The sequence below is a fragment of the Pogoniulus pusillus genome, chromosome 5, assembly GCF_015220805.1.
Source record: "Pogoniulus pusillus isolate bPogPus1 chromosome 5, bPogPus1.pri, whole genome shotgun sequence".
Classification (NCBI taxonomy): Eukaryota; Metazoa; Chordata; class Aves; order Piciformes; family Lybiidae; genus Pogoniulus; species Pogoniulus pusillus.
In genome coordinates, this window is record NC_087268.1 from 2,377,861 (window position 1) to 2,398,956 (window position 21,096).

The window sequence follows — 21,096 nt, forward strand, 5'->3', positions numbered from 1 at the left end:
GCAAACAACACCCAACTCAAACAACTAAAATGTCTATGTACCTTTCCAGTGAAAGGAAAACTGGTTGGCCAATGGAACTTAACAGCATGAAAAAACCCAAACTATATTTACTTACTCAGCTTTTGAAGGAAGGGAGATACTACCATACCTGCAACATATGCAAACCCCTTAAATATATATGAGTAACTCACATTGCTACTCCTACATATTTTTTTCTATCAAAACTCATGATCTAAATTTTAAACACAAAGTATTCACTTGTGGAGGCTGGATATATTAGATTTATCTGAACCACTTTGATTCCTAATTTGGAAGATACACTTTTCATCTGCTAACCTAGACACTACCATGGGAAGCTGCTTCCCTAAGCCTTTTTTTTTCAGTGCTACAGAACACACCAACAAAACAATTAAACCGTTGCTTCAGTGGGGGGTTGCAGTGCATACAGGTAATGAATATATGGAGCTTATTCTCTTCTGTCTTCGGTGGCTGAGTTTCCTTCCTTTTAATGGCAGGCTCATAGAATTGCAAAAGCCATGAAAACTCAAACCTAACTTAAAAGTGCAAATACTGTTAATGTAATATCTTTGTCCTGTGTATCAAGGCAGTGGATTATGAAATGGAGATGGGGCAGAAAACACACCTCTGAAAGACCTTCTACAGAAAAGGATGAACACGTAGTTCTTTGCACAAAGCATTAGAAAATACTGTGATATTTTATTATTAAAAATGCTGCTGAAAAGTTTATACATATGTGTCCAGCCATATATATCTTCTATCATTACTTAAGGCAAAAAAAACCAAAAAAATTGCAAAACAATAACAGAAGAAACCATTGAACCCTGTGTGCCTCTTAAGGTCAAGAATATAAGCTTGGGAAAGTACTTTTGTTTCTCTTTTACAGTTTGCAAAGTAGATTTTGATATCATTATCATAGAATTCTATGAAGATCCTATAAATCTCTTCCCTCTACAAATCATACATCAGTTCCAGATGTATCAAATTATTAAATCAACTTGATTGTAATTACTTTTAAAAGCTAAAACCATTCACTTACAGGATTTTTTTTCTTTTACTCAAATGTCACAAGCCTGACAACAGTACTGTACATATTGCTAGCAGAAGACAATTGGAAGTACTAAACAAATACTGTAATTCACACTACAAACATAACCAATGCTTATGATGCCAAGCACCATTACTTGTTTTTTTTTTCACTTTTTCCTTTTCCCCCTTCCCCTTTTTTTTTCTTTTTTTCCAAGTTATGAACTGCTGCATCTCAGCTGAGGCATTACATAAGTGGTGGAAATGGTCTGGTATTGAGTCAGCATTAATCAATATCATGTGATGGATCAGTGAAAATAAGAAAAGAAAAATAAGAAGATTTCAGTTTGCTACAAGATGTACTTCAAGGCTGTTGCTTCATCATATTTTAACCCAAGTCTCCAAGTGGGGTTTGTATCACATTTATTGTATCCATCACGTGCTGTATTTTTCCCATGTCATTAACTTTCCTTCAGAGTCTGTTTTACTGCCTGCTACAAGGATTTGAGCAGCTGAACAGATCTCCATGAATCACCTTGTCTTTGATTCTATTTGTAGGGGTGACTGTTTCAAACTTTTTTTGTTGTTGTTAAGAAAGCAAAAAGCATGGAAAACAAGAAGAGGTACGAGGCATCTTGTGTTAGATACTTAGGGGACGTAGGGTATAGATGCAGCTCAGCTGTGAATTAACAACAGAAATACATCTGGGATAATCATGTTGAAGTGCAGACCAAACTGTTCAAGTATCTTTGGTTACTATCTCTCAATGATGAAGTAACTTTCAAAGACAAAATAGAAAGCCATCTTCATCTATGAGAACTCATTTCTAGCTTTCCACACTCAAATCCGTTGTTTGAATCCAATTGCTAAGTTCTTTTACTTGATAGCTCTGCTTGGCGCCTGGTTCCCTAATAAAGGAATGGCAGAAGGGAAGAATTTTGCCCTTCCTGAGAGTTATGGTCTCTGAGATTTTTGGTTTTATTCAGATGCAGAACAGGTTACAACATCTCTGTTTCTCTCTCTGCAATGTTCACTGGCTATGGGGCTGCTGTGTAACACATCAATAAAAAAGTGTTTTCTAACAGGTATGCTCTCAAGCACTAAACAGGATACTGGGCAGAGAAGTTCTAGACACACTGACCATTTCTGAACACTTTAAAAAACAACCAGCCAACCAACCCACCATTTTCCCACTTTGAAATCGTGGTTTTATTTTGTTTAGCAAAGGTAAGAAAGTACTCTCTCAACTGAGATTCTGCTGCAACTGCTGGTGAACATAGAGTTAGTTTTCCTCAGAAAAAGCTGACCAAAACACAGGCTTCCCTTGCTTTTGTCAGGACACAAACTTCTTCCTAATGTAGCACAACAACCAAGAACTACAAACTGGACTCTGAGTATATATTATTGGATGTTTCTTGGTTCACTTTAACAAGCTTGAAATTGCAATTATTTTCTTTTGTGACTTCCCCCCCCCCCCTTCCATTTTCCAATCCATTGCTGTGTTGCAAATTAACAAAGGCTAATGCAAAATTAAATTATAGAAAAGAAAGTTTCAGAAAAGAACAACACTCTCCTATGAATACTTTGAACATGCACTAGTGTAACCTGGCAAGAGAAAACACAAAGGTCACACAGACAACTGTATCCTCTGCATGACACCATGGCCTCATAGAAATGAAACATGTTAGAAAAAACTCATTGCTTTTTGTCGTCGTTGTTGCTGTTTACCACTAGTAATTAAGAAGAAATCCCTCCTTTGGACACGGAGGAAACAGAGGTGATATGACTAATGTATATACATATAGGTCACAACCGAATGCACAATCTTTCTAAAAGCTCTTTTCAAACTGAAAACATCAATTTTTTTTTGTCTTTTTCTTTTTTTTTTGTGTGTGTGTCTCTCTCCTTTGTTTGTTTTGTTTTGTTTTTTAAACTCACAGCTATGTACATTTATACAAAGTTTCTTTAAATATAGTTCAGGCTGGCAAGTCATCTCTTTGCACAGAACTATATACGTGTTTTACTGCATAGTCAGTCCTCCTCTTTCTTTCTCTTTTTTTTAATTTCATTTTTGTTTTTAATAATAAAATTCTATTTTCCCCCATCTGGATTACAGCTTCGTTTGCTGGGTAAAAGCCCATGGCGATGTCTTCGTTTTAACAAGGGCCATTCATGGTATGGCACATAAAGAATTTGTTTTTTTTAATTATTATTTTATTTATTTAAAAAAAAACCAAACCAACCCAAACAAAACACCTGTACAGTCACCAGCTCTGTGTTCCAGAAGACTCTGCTTTGCTTGGTAACACTCAAAACACCATTTTTAAGTGACTTCTTCTGGCCTTAACTTTGAATCAAAGTGGCTGAGACCTTAAAGCAGTATTGTAACAGCAATGTATAGTTTTCACATTTCATAGGGTTTGTAGGTTGATCTTTAACATCAGAGAGTTTCTGTGGGAAGGATCCGTAAGAAAATAATGACTGTCCTTCTCTTTTAGTTGTTTTGACTTTAGATTTTGACAAGGCTTTCAATGGATGGTATCATAACTTTTTCCTCTTCGTTTTTTTTTTTGTGGGTTTCTTTTTGTGTTTGTTTTTTTTTTTTTCCTTTTCTTCTTTTGTTTTTCCCTTTCTTCCAAGTGGCTTGTGAGGGTAGAGGGGAAAAGGGCTGAGCTATACCCTAGTGGTTGAATGTCCATGGGGCAAATTTGTACTGTTTTGTCCTCCACTGAAGGTGTTGAAAGTATGCAAAGGCTGCATTCCTGTTAATGTATTTGGAATCATTGTTATGGTGTTGGGTGTCATTAGTGGGATGTCATCCGGGGACCTTCTCAAAGTAAGTGTGTAGTCAGGTGGACAGGTTAGTCTCAGTGTGTCGTGGGCCTGCAGTGATTCACACTCGTGGTCATGTTCTAGCTGTTTCATCTGTAAGGACATAATCTCTTCGTTTTGTATGTGTGCAATATCATTGGTGGTGTTCCGCTGGGGGCTGGGGCGCCTGTGAGTCTCGTGACGCCGTTTGTCCTTCTTGTAATATAACGCAGCAAATGCTAAAATATTAAGGAACAGCAAGGATGCCCCCACAGCAATGGTGACGCTCAACTCTGTGGAGTAATCTCGTTTGTTTTCTATCAGAACTGTTGTGTCCTCTGGAGCTGTTTTATGGGTGTCTTTTGAGTGCTTAGGGTTGTTGGCAGGTGTCATTGCCGGGCGCTTGGTGGCCGGCCACAATTTACCAGGAGACCGCCGCGTCACGTAAGGAAACGATGTCATGTCAGGAGGGGGGACTTTAGTTGTTGTGGAAACATACTGAAATATCTCATTCAGATTGTGGAGATGTGGTACGAGCTCCAACCAGAAGGCAACTTTTGTTGCTCGGTAGTGATCACGCACTCGGGGTTTCAGGCCAATGTGCAGATAAAGCTGGTCTTTGGGATTGTACTTGGACCAGGCCACTTCTTCAAAGCGGTTGGGCTTTGTGTGGATGAACTTGGTGTCCTGTGGGACAGGCTGGTTTGGATCTCTGGGGGAGTAAAACAAAGAGAGAGAGAGAGAAAAGAAAAAGCAGTATTATAGTAATTAAACAAAAAGACAGCCCCCACCAAGGGAAAAGGAACCCTCAAGCTCACAACAAAACTGAACTCGAAACAACCCAACCCTTCGTCCTTAGGTTAACAGCTTCTCCGGTCACTAACACAACCTGAAAACAAATCCTAAAATTCCTCAGCAGCAGATATTAATAAATGAATAAAAATTATTTTCTGCAGAGTACATTGTGCTTTTTTACACACCAGAGAAAGGCTTGAGATTCAGCGCTCCAAACCTCAGCCAAAGTTCTGTGGTTCGGTACCAGCTGCCAAAACTCTCTTAGAGATGTATGAACTACTTTTCCCCTTAGTGAAGCTGTAGGTTCTGCTTCTCCCAAGGTTTGACATTAGCTTTCTTACTTAAAGTACCATAGTTTGCACTGCTCTAGGTAGAAATCTTGTATCTGTGGCAATGTTGGATGGCCTGTGACCAAAGAACTTACGTGAGACTCACATATTACACAAATAGTCCTTTCCTTCTTTCTCTCTTTCTCTCTTTCTTTCTTTCTTTCTTTCTTTCTTTCTTTCTTTCTTTCTTTCTTTCTTTCTTTCTTTCTTTCTTTCTTTCTTTCTTTCTTTCTTTCTTTCTTTCTTTCTTTCTTTCTTTCTTTCTTTCTTTCTTTCTTTCTTTCTTTCTTTCTTCCTTCCCTTTCCTTTCTTCTTCTCTCCCTTCCTTTCTTCCTTCCCTTCCTTTCTTCCTTCCCTTCCTTCCCTTACCTTTCTTTCCCTTCCTTTCTTCCTTCCCTTCCTTCCCTTACCTTTCTTTCCCTTCCTTCCCTTTCCTTTTTTCCCCTTTCTTTCCCTTTGTTCTCTTTCTTCCTCCCTTCCTTTCTTCCCTTCTTTCTTTAGCCAGCCCTATAGGCAAGGCACATTTTGATGATGGTAACAGAACTCTACCTTTGGCATCAACTCTAGAGTTGATCATTTCTTAACTGAGTAACTGGTGTGAATAGTCCTGAACGTGGAGCTTAAGCATCTAAACAATTTAACTTTTTTACAAGAAAATGGAATAATTGAGTCCAGCCCTAAATGGAGGATCCAAAAATGCATAAAGCCTCTCACATAATCTTTGTGTTCCTGGACATTTTTGAGGCTGAAATGTGTAATTATAAGAACAAAAGGCTGCTAGGAAGCTTTTCTTTGAAACTCTCCTTTATCATTGTGATGAAAATAAAATCTGAATAATAGATTTTCAGTTTTGTTCTTCCAGTAATATTTCTCACAGGGACTAGGTAACTTGTTTCCCAGCCATGCTAGTTGGCAGGGAGGCTTTTCTGTCTTCATCCTATTACTAAAACAGAAATTATTCTTCACATTGCTGATTATTTTCTTTCACCACCTTTACAAATCAATTAATAAAACTTCTCCATCAAAATATCCCCAACATGAAATGCCTGAACTTGCCTTTCATATTACAGAAGACCACATGATGACCTTTATCTAAGGTATGTTTAATTGATGTGCATAATCACCTGATTTAACCTGTCATTTCTTTTCCTCACTTTCACTCTCCATTGCTCAATTTAACATGTTGCTGTTCCCTGTAATGTAATTCATATCTCCTGGGCCTACATGAAATATACATCTCCAAGTACATCCAAAATATTATTACTTTTTTTTTCCCCCCCTTCAAGTGATATTAAGTAAAGGTTTCTGCTATGGATGCTGAATGAAGAGCAAAACACATTCCTCCTCACAAGGTGAATTAGCAGCTGACCTGGAGGATAAATCAGGGAACTGAATATTTCACATTGGCATGAGCAGAACGATGGAGAATTTGGAGAAGTTTTCTCTTACCCTGAGTTCCACATAACATATTGAAATACCATTCATCTTTTAACTACTTCTAAAACAGCACTATCACTCAGGGAAATGGAACTGTTCTGTTAATGCATTTCAAGTGTTTCAGTATTTTGTGCCATTCTCTAACTTTACTGGAGAGCAAAATTTGCTACCAGGCACATACTTAGTGAAAGGCATCTTGATCATCTCTTTTCTTTCAGCAGCCCTCTTTTCTTCATGTGGATTTCTCCATATGCATTTCACAGAATAACAGAATCACAGAATGGTAGTGGTTGGAAACGACCTCTGAAGATCACCTAGCCCAATCTTCCTGCAGGAGCAGGATCATCTAGTCAAACTTCACACAGGAATACACTCAGGTGAGTTTTGAAACTCTCTAAAGATAGACTCCACAACCTCCCTGTGTATTCTGCTGCAGTGCTCTGCCACTCTCAAAGTGAGTAGTTTTCTCTTTACTTTTACGTGGAACCTCCTCTTTTCCTTTATGTCCACTGCCTCTTATCCTGTCACATTTATTCATGCTTCCACTGATTTCCCATGTTGTCACTGTATTAATAATGGTACAGCATATTTTCTTTTGCCTCTTTTCCTCAATCACCACTAGGTCCCACTGTTGCCATGCTACTGTAAGAAGATTTTTTTGTTCAACTAACACAGATTGGCCATTAGAGATAGTAATTTCTTCAGACAAAAACACCTAAAAGAAGCAGTTCACAGAGAACTGATTTGAAAATGCTATTTAATCATTGTAAGATTAACTGTGGTTTCCACTAGAAAGTGAAACAACAAAAAACACAGACATCCTTAATAAGTTAATTTTTGTAGCTCTTACTGCCAGGAAAATAATTCAGGAATATTTATCTGATTTACAATGAAAATAATGCTATATCCCTTAGGTCTTTATCTTCCTCACCACTAGGAAGAAGTGGATGAATGGGAGCCAAAACAAAGAGGGTAATTTTTAGAAAGCAAATAGACGTTTCTAAAGAGAGCATGACTTTGTATCTACTCTGACAAATCCCTTCTCACAAGAGCATAGCAGTGAAGGACTGGCACACATCCCTCTGTATTGTTCACTCTTCCTCTGCAGATTTATCTGTAAGGGATATAACACAGCCCTACCTAAGAGAAGATCTGAGCATAAGTAACTACCATTACAGTTAGGATAGCACTACTGTCAGCAGACTGAGGCTTTAAGTGCACCTCTTGATGAAGCTCTTGCACTATGATTCTGTGCATAGTGTAATCAAAAGCTGTATTTTTGTGTCATTTCTCTATCCCACATGTGGTTTCTCACCCCTACTCTGTAACAAATTGCTCTCCTATTTCTAAAGTATGTTAGAAGCAGTTTGGAAAAGACCAAAACAACCGTTAATGCGTATGGTGGTTTAACTCCAGCCAGACACTAAGCACTATGCAGCTGATTGCTCACTCCTTCTCCATCAGTGGGATAGGGAGAACAAACTTGTGGGTTGAGATCAGAACAGCTTCATAACTAAAATACCAGAATAAGAATATTAATATATAATAATTGTAATGAAAATTATTAAATAATAAACAAATAATATAAAGAGAGCAGAAAGGAGAAGAGATGAACAATGCAGTTGCTCACCATCTGGTGACTGATGCCTTAGCACTGATCAATCCATCCCAGCCAATTCCTCCCAGTTTATATACTGAACATGACAGCTTATGGAGGGAATACTCCCTTGGCTAGCTCAGGTCAGCTGTGCTGGCCACGCTCCCTTCCAGCTTCTTATGTACCCCATCACTGAGCATGCAAAACTGAACAATTCTTAATGCAAGCATAAGTGCTACTTAGCAACAACTAAAAAATCAGCATGCTATCAATTTTATTCTCACACTAAATCTAAAACGTGGCATTGTAAAAGCTACTAGGAAAACAAAACAAAAAACCAAACAAACAAAACCAAACACAAACAAGCAAACAAAAAAGGAAACCACATTAACACACCCAAACATTCAGAGTCAGGTAGAAAATGTAACATTAACAAAATGCAGCTTCCAGGTTTTCATTTCAGGCATGACCTACTTGCCATTAAATATTTTAATTGTCATTCTCTGTTTGCTAGCTGCAGTAACAGACTTCAAAGTAAAACACAATAAAAGAACTATGCCTTGAGCTGTGCTTTTGACATCTAGGGATTATACAAGATTCACCTGCCCTCCAAACTCAGCATTGGCAGTAGGACCATTAAACGATGCATGCTTTTTTTAGCAGGTGGTAGTACGTCAGTTAAAAGATTAGCACAGCCCATCAGAACTATGTATCACCTGAGCCATAATTATTCAGTAAGTATCTGGCTGCAGCCTCTGTAGGAGAGTCATCAAGACTGGAAGTGTTTCAGAGACATTATAATTAATGAAATCTGCAATTTAATGTTCAAGGCTAATGCACAGAGAAACACAGAACAATAAAATCTTTCATTTAACAGATATGCGTTGCCGTGGGTGAAAAAACAAACCAAAATGATTTCTAGGATGGGAAACAACCAGTTAAAAAAGAAGATGGAAGAACACACAAAACCAATTCCCCAACAATGTAGTCTTGAACCACAGCAATCTTTCTGAGAGCTGGAGGACCCGAGTGGATTCCAGATTGTGTGTGGGATGGTAGAGAGAAAAATGATCATCCCAGATACACCCTCTTTTGCTCTAGGCTTGAAGTGCTACAACCTTCCCTTTTCTACTGGAGGCGTCAGAGGTGCAGAGCAAACACATCTTAAAATATTGTCTTTCAAATATTCTCTTCTACCATCCAGAATAATTAATCAGTGTTCATACATAGAAAAAAAAAACCAGGAAGGTAATTCATTTTGTGTTTCTCTTTTCCCTTCCTTGTGTAGACTGAAATGTTACAGCTGGAGGTCATTTTTAATGACATGTCTTTCTCAGCATCTATAAAAGGGTAAGTGTGTAATAAAGGATATACTCCACTCCTGTCTCATCAGAAAAAATTCAGGAATGACTAAAGGCTCTCCCAAAACACCTGTTATGCCTTTAGTTGCAGTATGACAATGAGTTCATAACCAAAGAACTGGGAGATAATATATACAGCCTGCTGAAATTAGCTTTGAAGAAGAAACAGCTGGCAAGTGCTTGCAACTATGAGTAATGGTGGCAGCTGGGACTGTGAGAAGCTCCTGACAGCCTCAAGAAATTGCTTCAGAATGACTTTTTATTCTACAGGGAATAGTCATAAAGTAATTGTAAATAACAATGAGCCTGCAGAGATACTGCAGCTCCATAATAATTCCAGTGATGTATATCTGTGAGGACCTGAAGTGCTCTATGTGTATGTGTCACTTCATCTATAAAAGTAACGACAGATTGATGGCATAATCATCTGAGTGTACAATACAGCCAGCATGCGGCATTCTCTGCCCATAAACCTAACTTTCATCTTGAAGTTTGCCCATCTCAGTACTGATGACTTCAGGTTGCCAAATACATCCGAATATTACCCAGCTCATTCACAATTGTTGCAGTACTGTGGGATTTCTGCATGTAAAAGTACCAGCTTGACAAAAATACAGTGCAACAAAAGCTTTCTTTTTGCCTAGTAAATTGACCTGAAGCATTTGGTTTTTACTCAATTCATGCTCGAGGTTCTTGTTAAGACTGCAAAACCTCTCTCCCCTGAACATCGTTTGAATTCATTAAAGGCTGCAAGAGCTGCTGAAACCTTAGTGTTTCACACTAGGCACCTCTGAATTCTTCTTCTATAGCTGCACACCATTCACTGCAGTGCAGTAAAGCTGCAGTTTCCAGAGCCCAATCCTGCCATTAAGCATTCATTGGGAAGATTTACAGCCCCTTTGTGCCACAAGTATCTTTGCTTTAATTCAGTACCGAAGACTCAAGGTTAACAAAAAAGCCCTTGCTGCTCAAGTAAAACACTGCAATAGTCTTTAAAGGAATGCTATAGGAAGGAGACAGAAATTATTAATAGCACTCACGGATTAAGCTGCTTTGAGGATTGTTTCCTTGATGTTTACAACTCCATTTCAGAAAAAAAAAAGGTGTCTTTATTTTGTTTCATAAACAGAATTAATTTACAATTTTAACCTTCTCAAAGCAAAATTTATATCTGACTCTTTTCTTCATTTCAGTCAAATAATTATTATTGCTGTTGTAGCCCCCAGAGGACAAAAAAAATCTTTCCACTGTCTGCCTTTCTGTTCCAATTCCTCCCTGAGTTCCCATTCATGTGAAGGTCGCTTAAATAAAGAGAACTTCCTTTCTCTTGCAGCAAATTAATGCTATCTGCCTAACAGTCCTTCCTTCAAGCAGCAGACATGTTGCCTCTGATTTTTCAGTATCTTAGTGAACCATCTTTTCTCTCTGACATATTCTTTGTCTTTACAATTGCCCTACTTTTTGAATCAAAAATGGAGTGTATTATTATTCTCACTGAGCTGCTGGAAGAAAACAGTTTCAGGGAGCACACTAATTAAAAATCTATTAAATATGAATAAGCCCCAGTTACCTTCTGTCTTGAGCAAACAGTGCTATAATACTACTTGCAAGATCAGAGTTTGAAGCTACTGCAACGGGACTAGAAGTATGTTATCAACAAAAAGGGATGCTGGGGGTCAAACTTACCCGGTTTTGGCAAAGTTAGTCCAGTATGTCATAACTACTGCACTGAGCATGACATCATTCTTGGAAAAGTTGCAGTTAAACAGTTCTGTGGGACCAATCATGGGAATCCCAAACACGTAAGGGACTTCGTCACCATGAGCTGAATCAGCCCAGCTGGGTTTCATTTCACTTTGGCAATGGTGGTAAAATGCATAGAAATAGGTTGGAGATCCATACTGGGCATGCAGGTCAGCAGTAGCGACAGCTGGTGCCACCCACTGGTGGTCTGTAAAAAGAGCAACGAGGGTCTTCCGTCTTGTTTCAGGGTTTTCTTTGTCTGCCCAATCAGTGTACATGAATTTAATGGTCTCTCGCAGTGTATCTTTCCCTTCTGGGTAACCATATAGATTGTCCACGAAATTTGAGACAGAAAAGTCAAAATCATTGGGGGAAACACCATCTTCATTGTCTACAATGCCATCCACAAATTTTAAACCTTCCCCTTGATTCACACCCAGCATTATATCATAGTTAAGGAATTCCCCTTGCTCCATGAGAATCTGGGGGTCGTCTGGAATCACGTCTCCATCTATCACAGGCCCAAAGGCAATGTGGTACGTGGCTGGAGTGATGGTCTGTTGAATGAGTTCTTTGTAGTTCTTATTACGAAGACATTCAACCAAGTCAGTGGTATCCAGCATGTCGCAGCCCACTTTATCTGCCAATATCCGAGTGTACTTGGCAGGCTGATAGTTCACTGCCCAGCTGGACAGGGCTGTTCCACTCTGTATGATTGCCTTTTGGAACAAACCTGCAGGTGCAAATTGTTTCAGTGAAAACTCAATTATAGAAGATTCTTTTTTTAAAATAATCAATTCAAAGTAGATTTCACTAAGCAAAGAAGGCTTCAATTATACCATAACTAAAGGATGTATATGCCTACATTTCAATTCAATTTCCATACAGTCTACTCACTCCTCACTTTTCTACAGTATCTCTAAAAGGCTTCTTTTGTTCTTGATGTTCACACACATAAAGCATGAAGATTTCAGAGTACTGTTTCAAGAATAAAACTCATGCCTGTACTGCAGTTTTCTTGCATCTTTAATAGAAGTTCCCTGGCTTTATCACAGTGGCAGACCTGTAAAAAATTCTTCAAAGGAGAGGCATCTACAAGCAATCATATGCTCTTTGCCATGTAAATGACTTTCATAAATGTGCTCTACAGTAGTTTAAGGGTCAAATTAAAATTACAGACTCTCATTTTCTCCACAGAAGCCATGTATCATATAATTTGAAAAAAATCTGCTCTGCTAAAGGTAATAGGCTTGAGTTTTCTACTCTGACACCATTTTTGCTTTAACATCTTTCTTTCTCTGAAATTATTAGCACTTTATGTGTGTGTTTTAGCACTGCCTATATGTTGAGTTAAAATATATTTGCATTTTTCAGAGGAGGATAAGATGAGATTCAACAGTTCTTTCTTATTGCTTTGCATATATATTGATATAAAGACAGATGAAAGACTCGGTCTGAAGAGCTTCTTTGTGTCAGATCACTGGAAAGCAATTGAGCTTACTAGTGAATCTGCCCCATTTGGTTTTCCCTGGTAAGATCACTAAAATGGCCTATTTTATACTTAAACTGCAATGTCTGGGCCTTTTCTGCATATGGTTTCTACTCTCAAGCTGTTGAAGTATCAAAGACAGCAAGACACACAAAAACATTTGAAGACTTTTGATGCATTTATAGGAATATTTGGTCATGGTCAATATACCTCTGTGATAATTACTTATTGTACATGCCAGAGAATTTCAGTGATGTAATTAGTTAATATTTCCATGCTTCCATCTGCTTGATTTTGCCATGGCCATTACTTAATGATTATTCACTGAACCTTGTTTAATGGCTGGACTTGATCTTAAAGGTCTTTCCCAGTCAAAACAATTCTATGATTCCACTTGTATCACTTGACCGAAAACCTCTTAATATATACAGTTTGGATGTGTTTACCAACTGCCCTGCTGTATCTTCTTGCTAGAGCTTAGCCTTCTGTCTGCCTTCTCTCTCTTAGATTTCTGGTTTAATGTGGTAGAAAGCAGCATGGACTTATAAATATAAAAGATATTTTGTCTTGTCTTCTTTTACACATTCTTTGTAGATTTGATCTTCTTACCAGGAATATTTATGGTTCAGTACTGGTGCTGTACATTCTTGGGATGGTATTTTTAGGGGGAGAGCTGTTGAAGGTAGATACCCTGCAGCTCAAACATGTACCAAAATGTCAAGAACTCACTGTGGTATCACACAGGACTGGTAGGAAATTAAAGAATTTTTTAATAACATTATGTTATGTAAGGAAAGAATTTAAATGCAGGTTGGAAGTGCAGACAAGAGTTTGTTTCTACACAAAAAAGGTCACTGCCTTTTTTAATTAGGGCCAATTGTTTGACAGGAGAACCAGTAGACATTGTTGCCAAAGCTAAGAAAGTATATTGGTCATGGCATTTTTTGCAGGAGATTCCTGCTATGATAGGAGTTAGTTTTTCATATACAAACATTTACACTGACTGCCAGAAATCCAGACCAGCTAGTAGGTATTTCACAAGTACAGACCTCATGCCACTCTAACTCATGGTCATTGTCGTTACACTACACTGTGAAGGGTATTTTAAGAAATGTTTTTATCAAGAGATTGTTACCTTCTGAATAGTGAGAGAGTGTCAGGAGGCTGACACAGGAAGCTCCTGCCCCAGATCCAAAAATAGTAACTCTTTTTGGGTCTCCTCCGAACGATCCAATGTTTTCTTCAATCCAACGTAAAGCTTGGATTTGGTCAAGCAACCCATAATTGCCTTTTGCAGCTTGGTCTCCAGTACTTAAAAATCCTGTAAGGCAAAAAAGATAATTTTAGTTCACCAGATACATAGTTAGCTAGAGGGTATCCACATATTCAGAACACATCTTCCCATCTTTCCATCTCCTGCTTTATTTGTGTTTTCTCTTCTTAATGCCCTTATTTTTTTAAAGGTCATGGTCCTAGTTAAATGTCTTCCATGCAGGCAGCAGAACTCATTCTCTATGCTGTTTAGTTCTGGTTTGCTTTTGCCTACTGCAGAGGTTATGTTTGTGAGAAATCACTGTTTCCTCTAAAGTAATTCTATATCAATGCAATACAGACTGAATAACTTGGTAACTACATGTGAGTAAAGTACAAAAACACACAAGATTTTTGTGCAAGGAACTGAGATATCATCTTCCACTGAGAACGAGACTCCATAACACATTAATTCAAAAGCTTCCCCCCATGGACCAAAATTGTCCTGAACTACATAGCTCTTTAAATTACTTGCTATATGGGTAGACACACTCAGGAAAATAGAAAGATGAAGAAGATAGTAAAAGAAACAGGGAAAAGCCAAGGAAAAGCAGCACAGTTCAATTTCACAGAGGATATTTATTAGGAAGATAGCAGGTAAATCTGCAGCACTTCAGCTGTTGTTAAGGTAAATTTCATGTGAACAATTCAGGTTTTGTCTCCTTCCTTGGAAACTGCAGGGAAAGATGTGCTGCTATTTTTTACTCTTGTACTGTAGTTATCAGATTTTAGAAACAAAGTATGACATATTTGGTGCTCGTCTTGCACCACGGAAAAGGAACCACTGAAAGACTGCGCCTGAGATGAATTTGGGTTGTTCTGAAAGCACCTAAGGCACTTATCAGCACTGCCTAGCATTCACAGCCAAGAACTTGCGCTACAGCTATATCCAGGCACATATTCACTCCCCTCTTTTGCCTTCTGCAGACCTTTTCTGTCAGACAAATGGAAGTCAAACGTTTATTAGGAATGTCTTAACAGCATGTGGAAGTTTTCAGATAGACATGACAAATTTAGGCACCACGGAGAGCTGTCTATCAAGACAGAACAAGCTGGTCTTTCCCAGCTAATTATCAGTTCAGGCAAATTTGGCAGAAGAGGGCCCCTAAGAGGCTGGAGCCACCTCAGCTTGATGAATTTCATGCAAAGACTGGATGAGGCACCACGGGGTCTAGTTGATTGAACAGGGCTGGGGGATAGGTTGGAGTGGATGATCTTGGAGGTCTCTTCCAATCTCGTTGATTCTATGATTCTATGCTCCTAGGAAGGCCTGCAGGGAAGGCTCTGTAGTACATTGCACATGCTTTGGCAAAGGGAAAGGGCCCTCTTTGCCCTGGCTACAGTTATTTGCTCTGTGCTAGGAAGGGATTCACAATATGGAAGAAGCAGGCGAGAAGGAAAGACAAGAGAAAAAGAGAAGAAATTATATGTGTATGTCAGACTTTTGCCATAGTATTTTTATTCATAAAATTCCTCCAATGAGGTGCAAAATGTAGCCTGAAGTGTTAAAAGCAAGGTCTAAGGACTAAACTAAATACAGAATGATATATGTATGACCTATGTCACAGCGGCATACATTTCTGTATGCAAAGTTAGGCATGACTGAGCGGAGCATACTATGTCACATACAAAAGAATCTTTCCCATATTTAATTATTAACTATGAAGAGGCATTTAATATCAGCAAGTGTCTAATGAATACTTCTATTTCTCAGCAAGGAGATAGTTCAGTCGCAGTAGTACAAATCATAGCTTTATTGCCAAATAACTTCTGATATGGTTTTCTTGTTAAAAAATCTCTAATAACAGCAAGCACTGCAGTCAAAGAGCAGCAACAGCTTTACTCTCTTCTAAACCAATGGGGGAAAAAACAAACAAGCTATTAATCCATAATTACCTCAAGCTTTTTAACAGATGTGTTGCTCTCTTTTTTTTACTATTAAAGGAGAAACACTCACTGGTTTTGTTGCTGCAGCTCACCGCAATGTTCTATAATACACTGTCATTAAGCCTTTATTCAATCAGAACTATGACCTCCCCGGGAGAAAGTGACTGTTGTAACCTTTACAGCAGCATGGTAATTAATATTCAGAGCCTAACCACGTTATAGCTCTTGTAGCAGCATCAAGCTAAAGTTGGTTGATCTTTGTGATTTTGAATTCTTTCCAAGTGTACTTAAAGGTGACTGAGTAAAAATGTAGTCAATGAATATCTGACATTAGACAAATGAAGGTTTGTTTTCTTTTGTCTCCACAGTTCTCTGCTGATTCACACTAATTGCAGAGGGGAAAAAAAATCTTAATTTAAAAACTATTTATCATGGCAAAGAGTCATCCCCACACGACATAAGCTGAATTCATAAATATGTCTCTCCCTGACAAGGACACGTTTTCTTTCATGCTCTGAATACCAGATCTAAATATTTGTTCAAAGCCACGTTAAGAAGTTTGTGCAAGAAGATTTTAGTTTTGCTTTTTTTTAACATGACCACTGTGAAGATTTCAGAACAGTGCCTACAAGTGTCACTGTAAAATCCTGAACAAACTGTTAATTTTAGCCACATAAAAACTCTGTGTCTAATCCAACATTTGTTTTTTGCACTAACCTGACAACTACTGTGGAGAGACAAAAAAGTTCCCTCCAAAATTAGCTTCAGCTTTTTGGACATCTAGCTTTGGATTGACTAATACCCATCAAAGTAATTTTCATTCTCTATAGAAAACACACAAATCTAGATGATCAACATAGACCTGATACCTGATGAAAATATTGGATGACTTCCCTAACTTCGTTCCAGTTTTTCTGAGTTTAAAAGGTCAAAAGTTGAGAGGAATTTGCTTCCACTTGAGGACATACTCATACTTCATTGCTTATTGTAGCTGTCAAGTAGTTGTGCAGAAAAAGGGAGCTCTCATGTTTCAGGAATTACTAACCTAGGCATTGGCATGAATATGAAATCCACTTTAAAAATAAGTAAATAAAAAGAAAAAAGGAAAAAAATAAGACAAAGAAAAGAATCCAAACCACTAGTAAGGTAAATGCAGTAAAATAGTATCTGTGCAATAAGGATTTTCTTTCCTTTTCTTTTTCATTGCTGTCTACAACTACCTGAAGGGAGGCTGTAGCCAGGTGGGGGTAGGTCTCTTCTCCCAGGCACCCAGCAATAGAACAAGAGGACACAGTCTCAAGTTGTGCTGGGGAGGTCTAGGCTGGATGTTAGGAGGAAGCTGTTGGCAGAGAGAGTGATTGGCATTGGAATGGGCTGCCCAGGGAGGTGGTGGAGTCACCATCCCTGGAGGTGTTCAAGAAAAGCCTGGCTGAGGCACTTAGTGCCATGGTCTGGTTGACTGGCTAGGGCTGGGTGCTAGGTTGGCCTGGATGATCTTGGAGGTCTCTTCCAACCTGCTTAATTCTATGATTCTTCTTGCACTTTTTTGAGTTTGTTCGTTCTCAAAGCAGTCAAAGTAGGAGACCAGACACTGAACTACACAGCCTTTAGCCCTTCTACACCGGTTAGCAATCACATCTGAATTCCTGCATCAAGACCAGGTGTAAAGAAAGTTTGGATAACAAATTCATGAATATAGCAAAGATGCATGCTCCATGTGAAGAGTGAACAGTAGTAACTATGATAAAATCACTTGTTCCACATTCTATTGTTCAATATTTACTTAATTTCTTTTACTTTTGCAGTTTAAGTAGAAGCTACTGTAGTCTCATTTAATCCTTACTCATTTGATATTCATAGTCACATGGGTGCAAACATTGTTGTCTGTAGTACATGTCAGGCTGTTCGTTTATAAATGATTAGAAGCTTAAGGGGAAGCTAAGAAGAATATAAATGCAAAAGATTTCCCTGATGAGACTTTTTTTTGCAGCTGGGGTACTTCAGTTACTTTTTTCAATAGTAACAACCAACCAAAAAGTATTTCTTTGTCTCAAGAAAGAGTATTTTGTATAGCTCTAGTAACTCTTAGGATGACTTTTTTGTTCTTCTAAAGATATACTGCAGTGGACAGTATAAATCTCCCAGGGGAAACAAAGTAGACATTTTCATTTAATAGTTTCATTTTTTTTCCCCATCTAAGGAGTGAAAATAGAAATAATGAAAGATTAACTGTCATTCTTTCACACATTTCTAGTGTGATGCTACTAGCTCCTGCAATGAATTCTTAAAGTACATCTTGAAATGAGGTACAGTCCTCCTCATTGCAAATGAACTGCTTTTGCTTTCTCTTCTGCCCTTCACAGGTTGTCTTAAAAACAAATAATTTGCTTTTGGAGATACAGCCCTTACATAAAACACAGTGTCGAGCTTACTAAGATATATTAAATAGCAATCTGAAATCAACAACCAGGAAATCTGTACAAAATCAACAAGCTAGTACGTTTTGATCTATTTGCCTCCTCCTTTTTAAGCCTCTGACTTCACATTCCTTTTGTCTTCATACTTCTTCATGAGTCCTGCCCAGATATGCATAGCCTGCTGCAATCTGTCATGCAAAATTCTCACTAATAATATTCTCACAGCATCTGATCAGAAATATGACATAAGCAATATAAATAAGACCCAAGAGACTATGCTTCCAGCATAATCATGTCTCTTTTTTTTTTGTTTGTTTTCATTTACTAAATACAAGAGTGGGGACTTTCAAAGTAAAGAGGCAACAGCAACTATACAGCAGGGTTCTCCTATTTTGTAACAGCTTTTGCTTGTATATATCACAGTATCACCAAGGTTGGAAGAGACCTCATAGATCATCAAGTCCAACCCTTTACCACAGAGCTCAAGGCCAGACCATGGCACCAAGTGCCATGTCCAACCTTGCCTTGAACAGCTCCAGGGACGGCGACTCCACCACCTCCCCGGGCAGCCCATTCCAGTGTCCAATGACTCTCTCAGGGAAGAACTTTCTCCTCACCTCGAGCCTAAATTTCCCCTGGCACAGCCTGAGGCTGTGTCCTCTTGCTCTGGTGCTGGCCACCTGAGAAAAGAGAGCAACCTCCTCCTGGCTACAGCCTCCCCTCAGGTAGTTGTAGACAGCAATAAGGTCTCCCCTGAGCCTCCTCTTCTCCAGGCTAACCAATCCCAGCTCCCTCAGCCTCTCCTCATAGGGCTGTGCTCGAGGTCTCTCACCAGCCTCGTCGCCCTTCTCTGGACACACTCAAGCAGTCAAACACCAGAAGCCACAGGTAAAAGCAACACTGCCACTGTCTAACAACCCTCATGTCTTGTACCTGTTGCCTGTGCTGAGCATTTGACTAAGCAGCTTCAGAAATGTCTAAAATGAATTTTTTTAAAAGATAAAAGTATTCACTTGTCTTCATCCACTACTCAAAATGGAGCTTTAGAAGACTGGAATAAGATAAGGCAGTATTTCAAGAGTTACATGAACAGATCTCTGTAACTCTTAACAACATACACTTCTTATTCTTCTTTCCAATTCTGCTGATAGGAAAAAGTCCTAGATAAGAATTTACTTTCTTTCACTGAAAATGAAGGTTTAAAATAAAATCAAATCCTTTCTCTGTCTTTGACACTGAAGTCCACAGAATATATTAAAATAGATTGTCTCAGATTGACTTTGCACTTCATGAATCCCTTTTGAGAAATAACTGGATTTAAATAATGAGCCTCAGCAGTCAAGAGTTCAAAGAAAGTGGCCAAAATCAATTCTTCTGCACATTTGAACACATAGAATGTGTATTTATACAGAGGAGTTTAGTGCAACAGTAGAACTATGATGTGCCACAACTGTTTTCTTAACAAGAAAGACAGAAGTATAAATCTCTTCCTATCACTTCTTTAGCATTAGTAATCCAATCATTTACACAGAGAGATCCTAAATATTGTAAATATACTCTGACAATTCATAGAATCATAGAATTGTGTAACTGTAGAGGCAAAGGAGACCTTTGAAATCATAAAGTTCAACTGCTTGCCTAAAGCTCAAAATCTCACCACTATTGACTACCACAGAGTCACATCCCTAAGCACCACATCCACACACCTTTTAAATACTGATAGGGATAGTGACTCCATCACCACCCTGGGCAGCCTGCTCTGATGCCTGATATCCCTTACTGTGAAGAAACTTTTTCTAACATCCAATTCATAGTAAAAAGTCAAAATAGTCATCCACAAATACAGTGTTTGCCAAAAATGCTTTTGTAAAGTGAAGTAATAAATTAGATGGACTTTTTTGGTCATCATTTGAGACATTTCTTCAAGCTGAAAAAAAAAAGACTTGCAGACAACATGTTATGCTCAGATTAATGAATACATGGAGTTCCTTCTTTGATTTAACACATTATTTCATAAGCTTTATATAAAGCTTTCAATAAATTTGCTCCATCATATTATACCAGGTGAAATAATGTTGCTAATTTCTCATCTGATGATTTAGAAGATACCTTGAATGCTGCTTAGTTCTTAGTTTTAAATTGAGGATTTGTTTGAAGATTTTGCACAGGCTTCTTCTCAAGTATACTGTGTAGATGAAGAAATCACAAATAGATGTGGTTGTAAAAATCTAATATATAAATACAATCCTCAATCCATTTTGTGGCATGAAGTGACATGCAGCGAACCATCAAATATTCTCAATACACCCACATTCAATGTATCACCTGTAAAAGATTGTAGCTTACTAATTTCTACTCCAAATTATTGCATGTTGAAGATCTTCTGGAAAACAACCAAAGCTGAGAGGTTGTAGACTTCAAAATCCAGCAAAATAGTTGTGAGAATATTACAATTGTCACCCAACAGTAGCAGATATAAATGATGAAGGAATTGCTTCTGGATCTGCATATATCCATCTTATTTCAAGAACTGCGAATGCTGAATAAATGCACTTTGTTGTTTCCTCCTATATTCTTCTGATTATGAAACAGATGTTAGTTTGGAGAGGAAAAATAAGGGTTAGAAACTGTTCCCTGTTCCTGTTTTGAACGTTTAAAACTATGCTGAAAATAATATTTTAAAATTTATTTTTAACCAAAGAATGTAACATAATTTTTTTTTGTTCAGAAACCAGTTCAAAACAGAGGTGGCATTCACATTCTTCAGTTCTGGCTAAGATCATTGTCCTGTTCTCTACAGAAAGTGAGAGAAGATTGGTTACATCCTTTCATTGTAGAATTCAGAAGCTGGAAGAAAAGGAAGTCAAAGTGCTTG

The 21,096-nt window shown here is 38.2% G+C and overlaps 1 protein-coding gene across 3 annotated transcripts in view; it reads right to left on the bottom strand.

Annotated features, from left to right (window-relative positions):
* Positions 1-697: 697 nt before the first annotated feature.
* Positions 698-21,096, bottom strand: part of NLGN4X (neuroligin 4 X-linked) — a 122,538-nt gene continuing 102,139 nt past the window's right edge. For all 3 annotated transcript variants that reach the window (XM_064143025.1, XM_064143026.1, XM_064143024.1), the window contains 3 exons: positions 13,742-13,927; positions 11,061-11,850; positions 698-4,567 (listed from right to left, as the gene is read on the bottom strand). In XM_064143025.1, the coding sequence (XP_063999095.1) occupies positions 3,718-4,567; positions 11,061-11,850; positions 13,742-13,927 (1,826 nt within the window). In that variant the 3' untranslated portion in view covers positions 698-3,717. The remainder of the gene's footprint in view (positions 4,568-11,060; positions 11,851-13,741; positions 13,928-21,096) is intronic.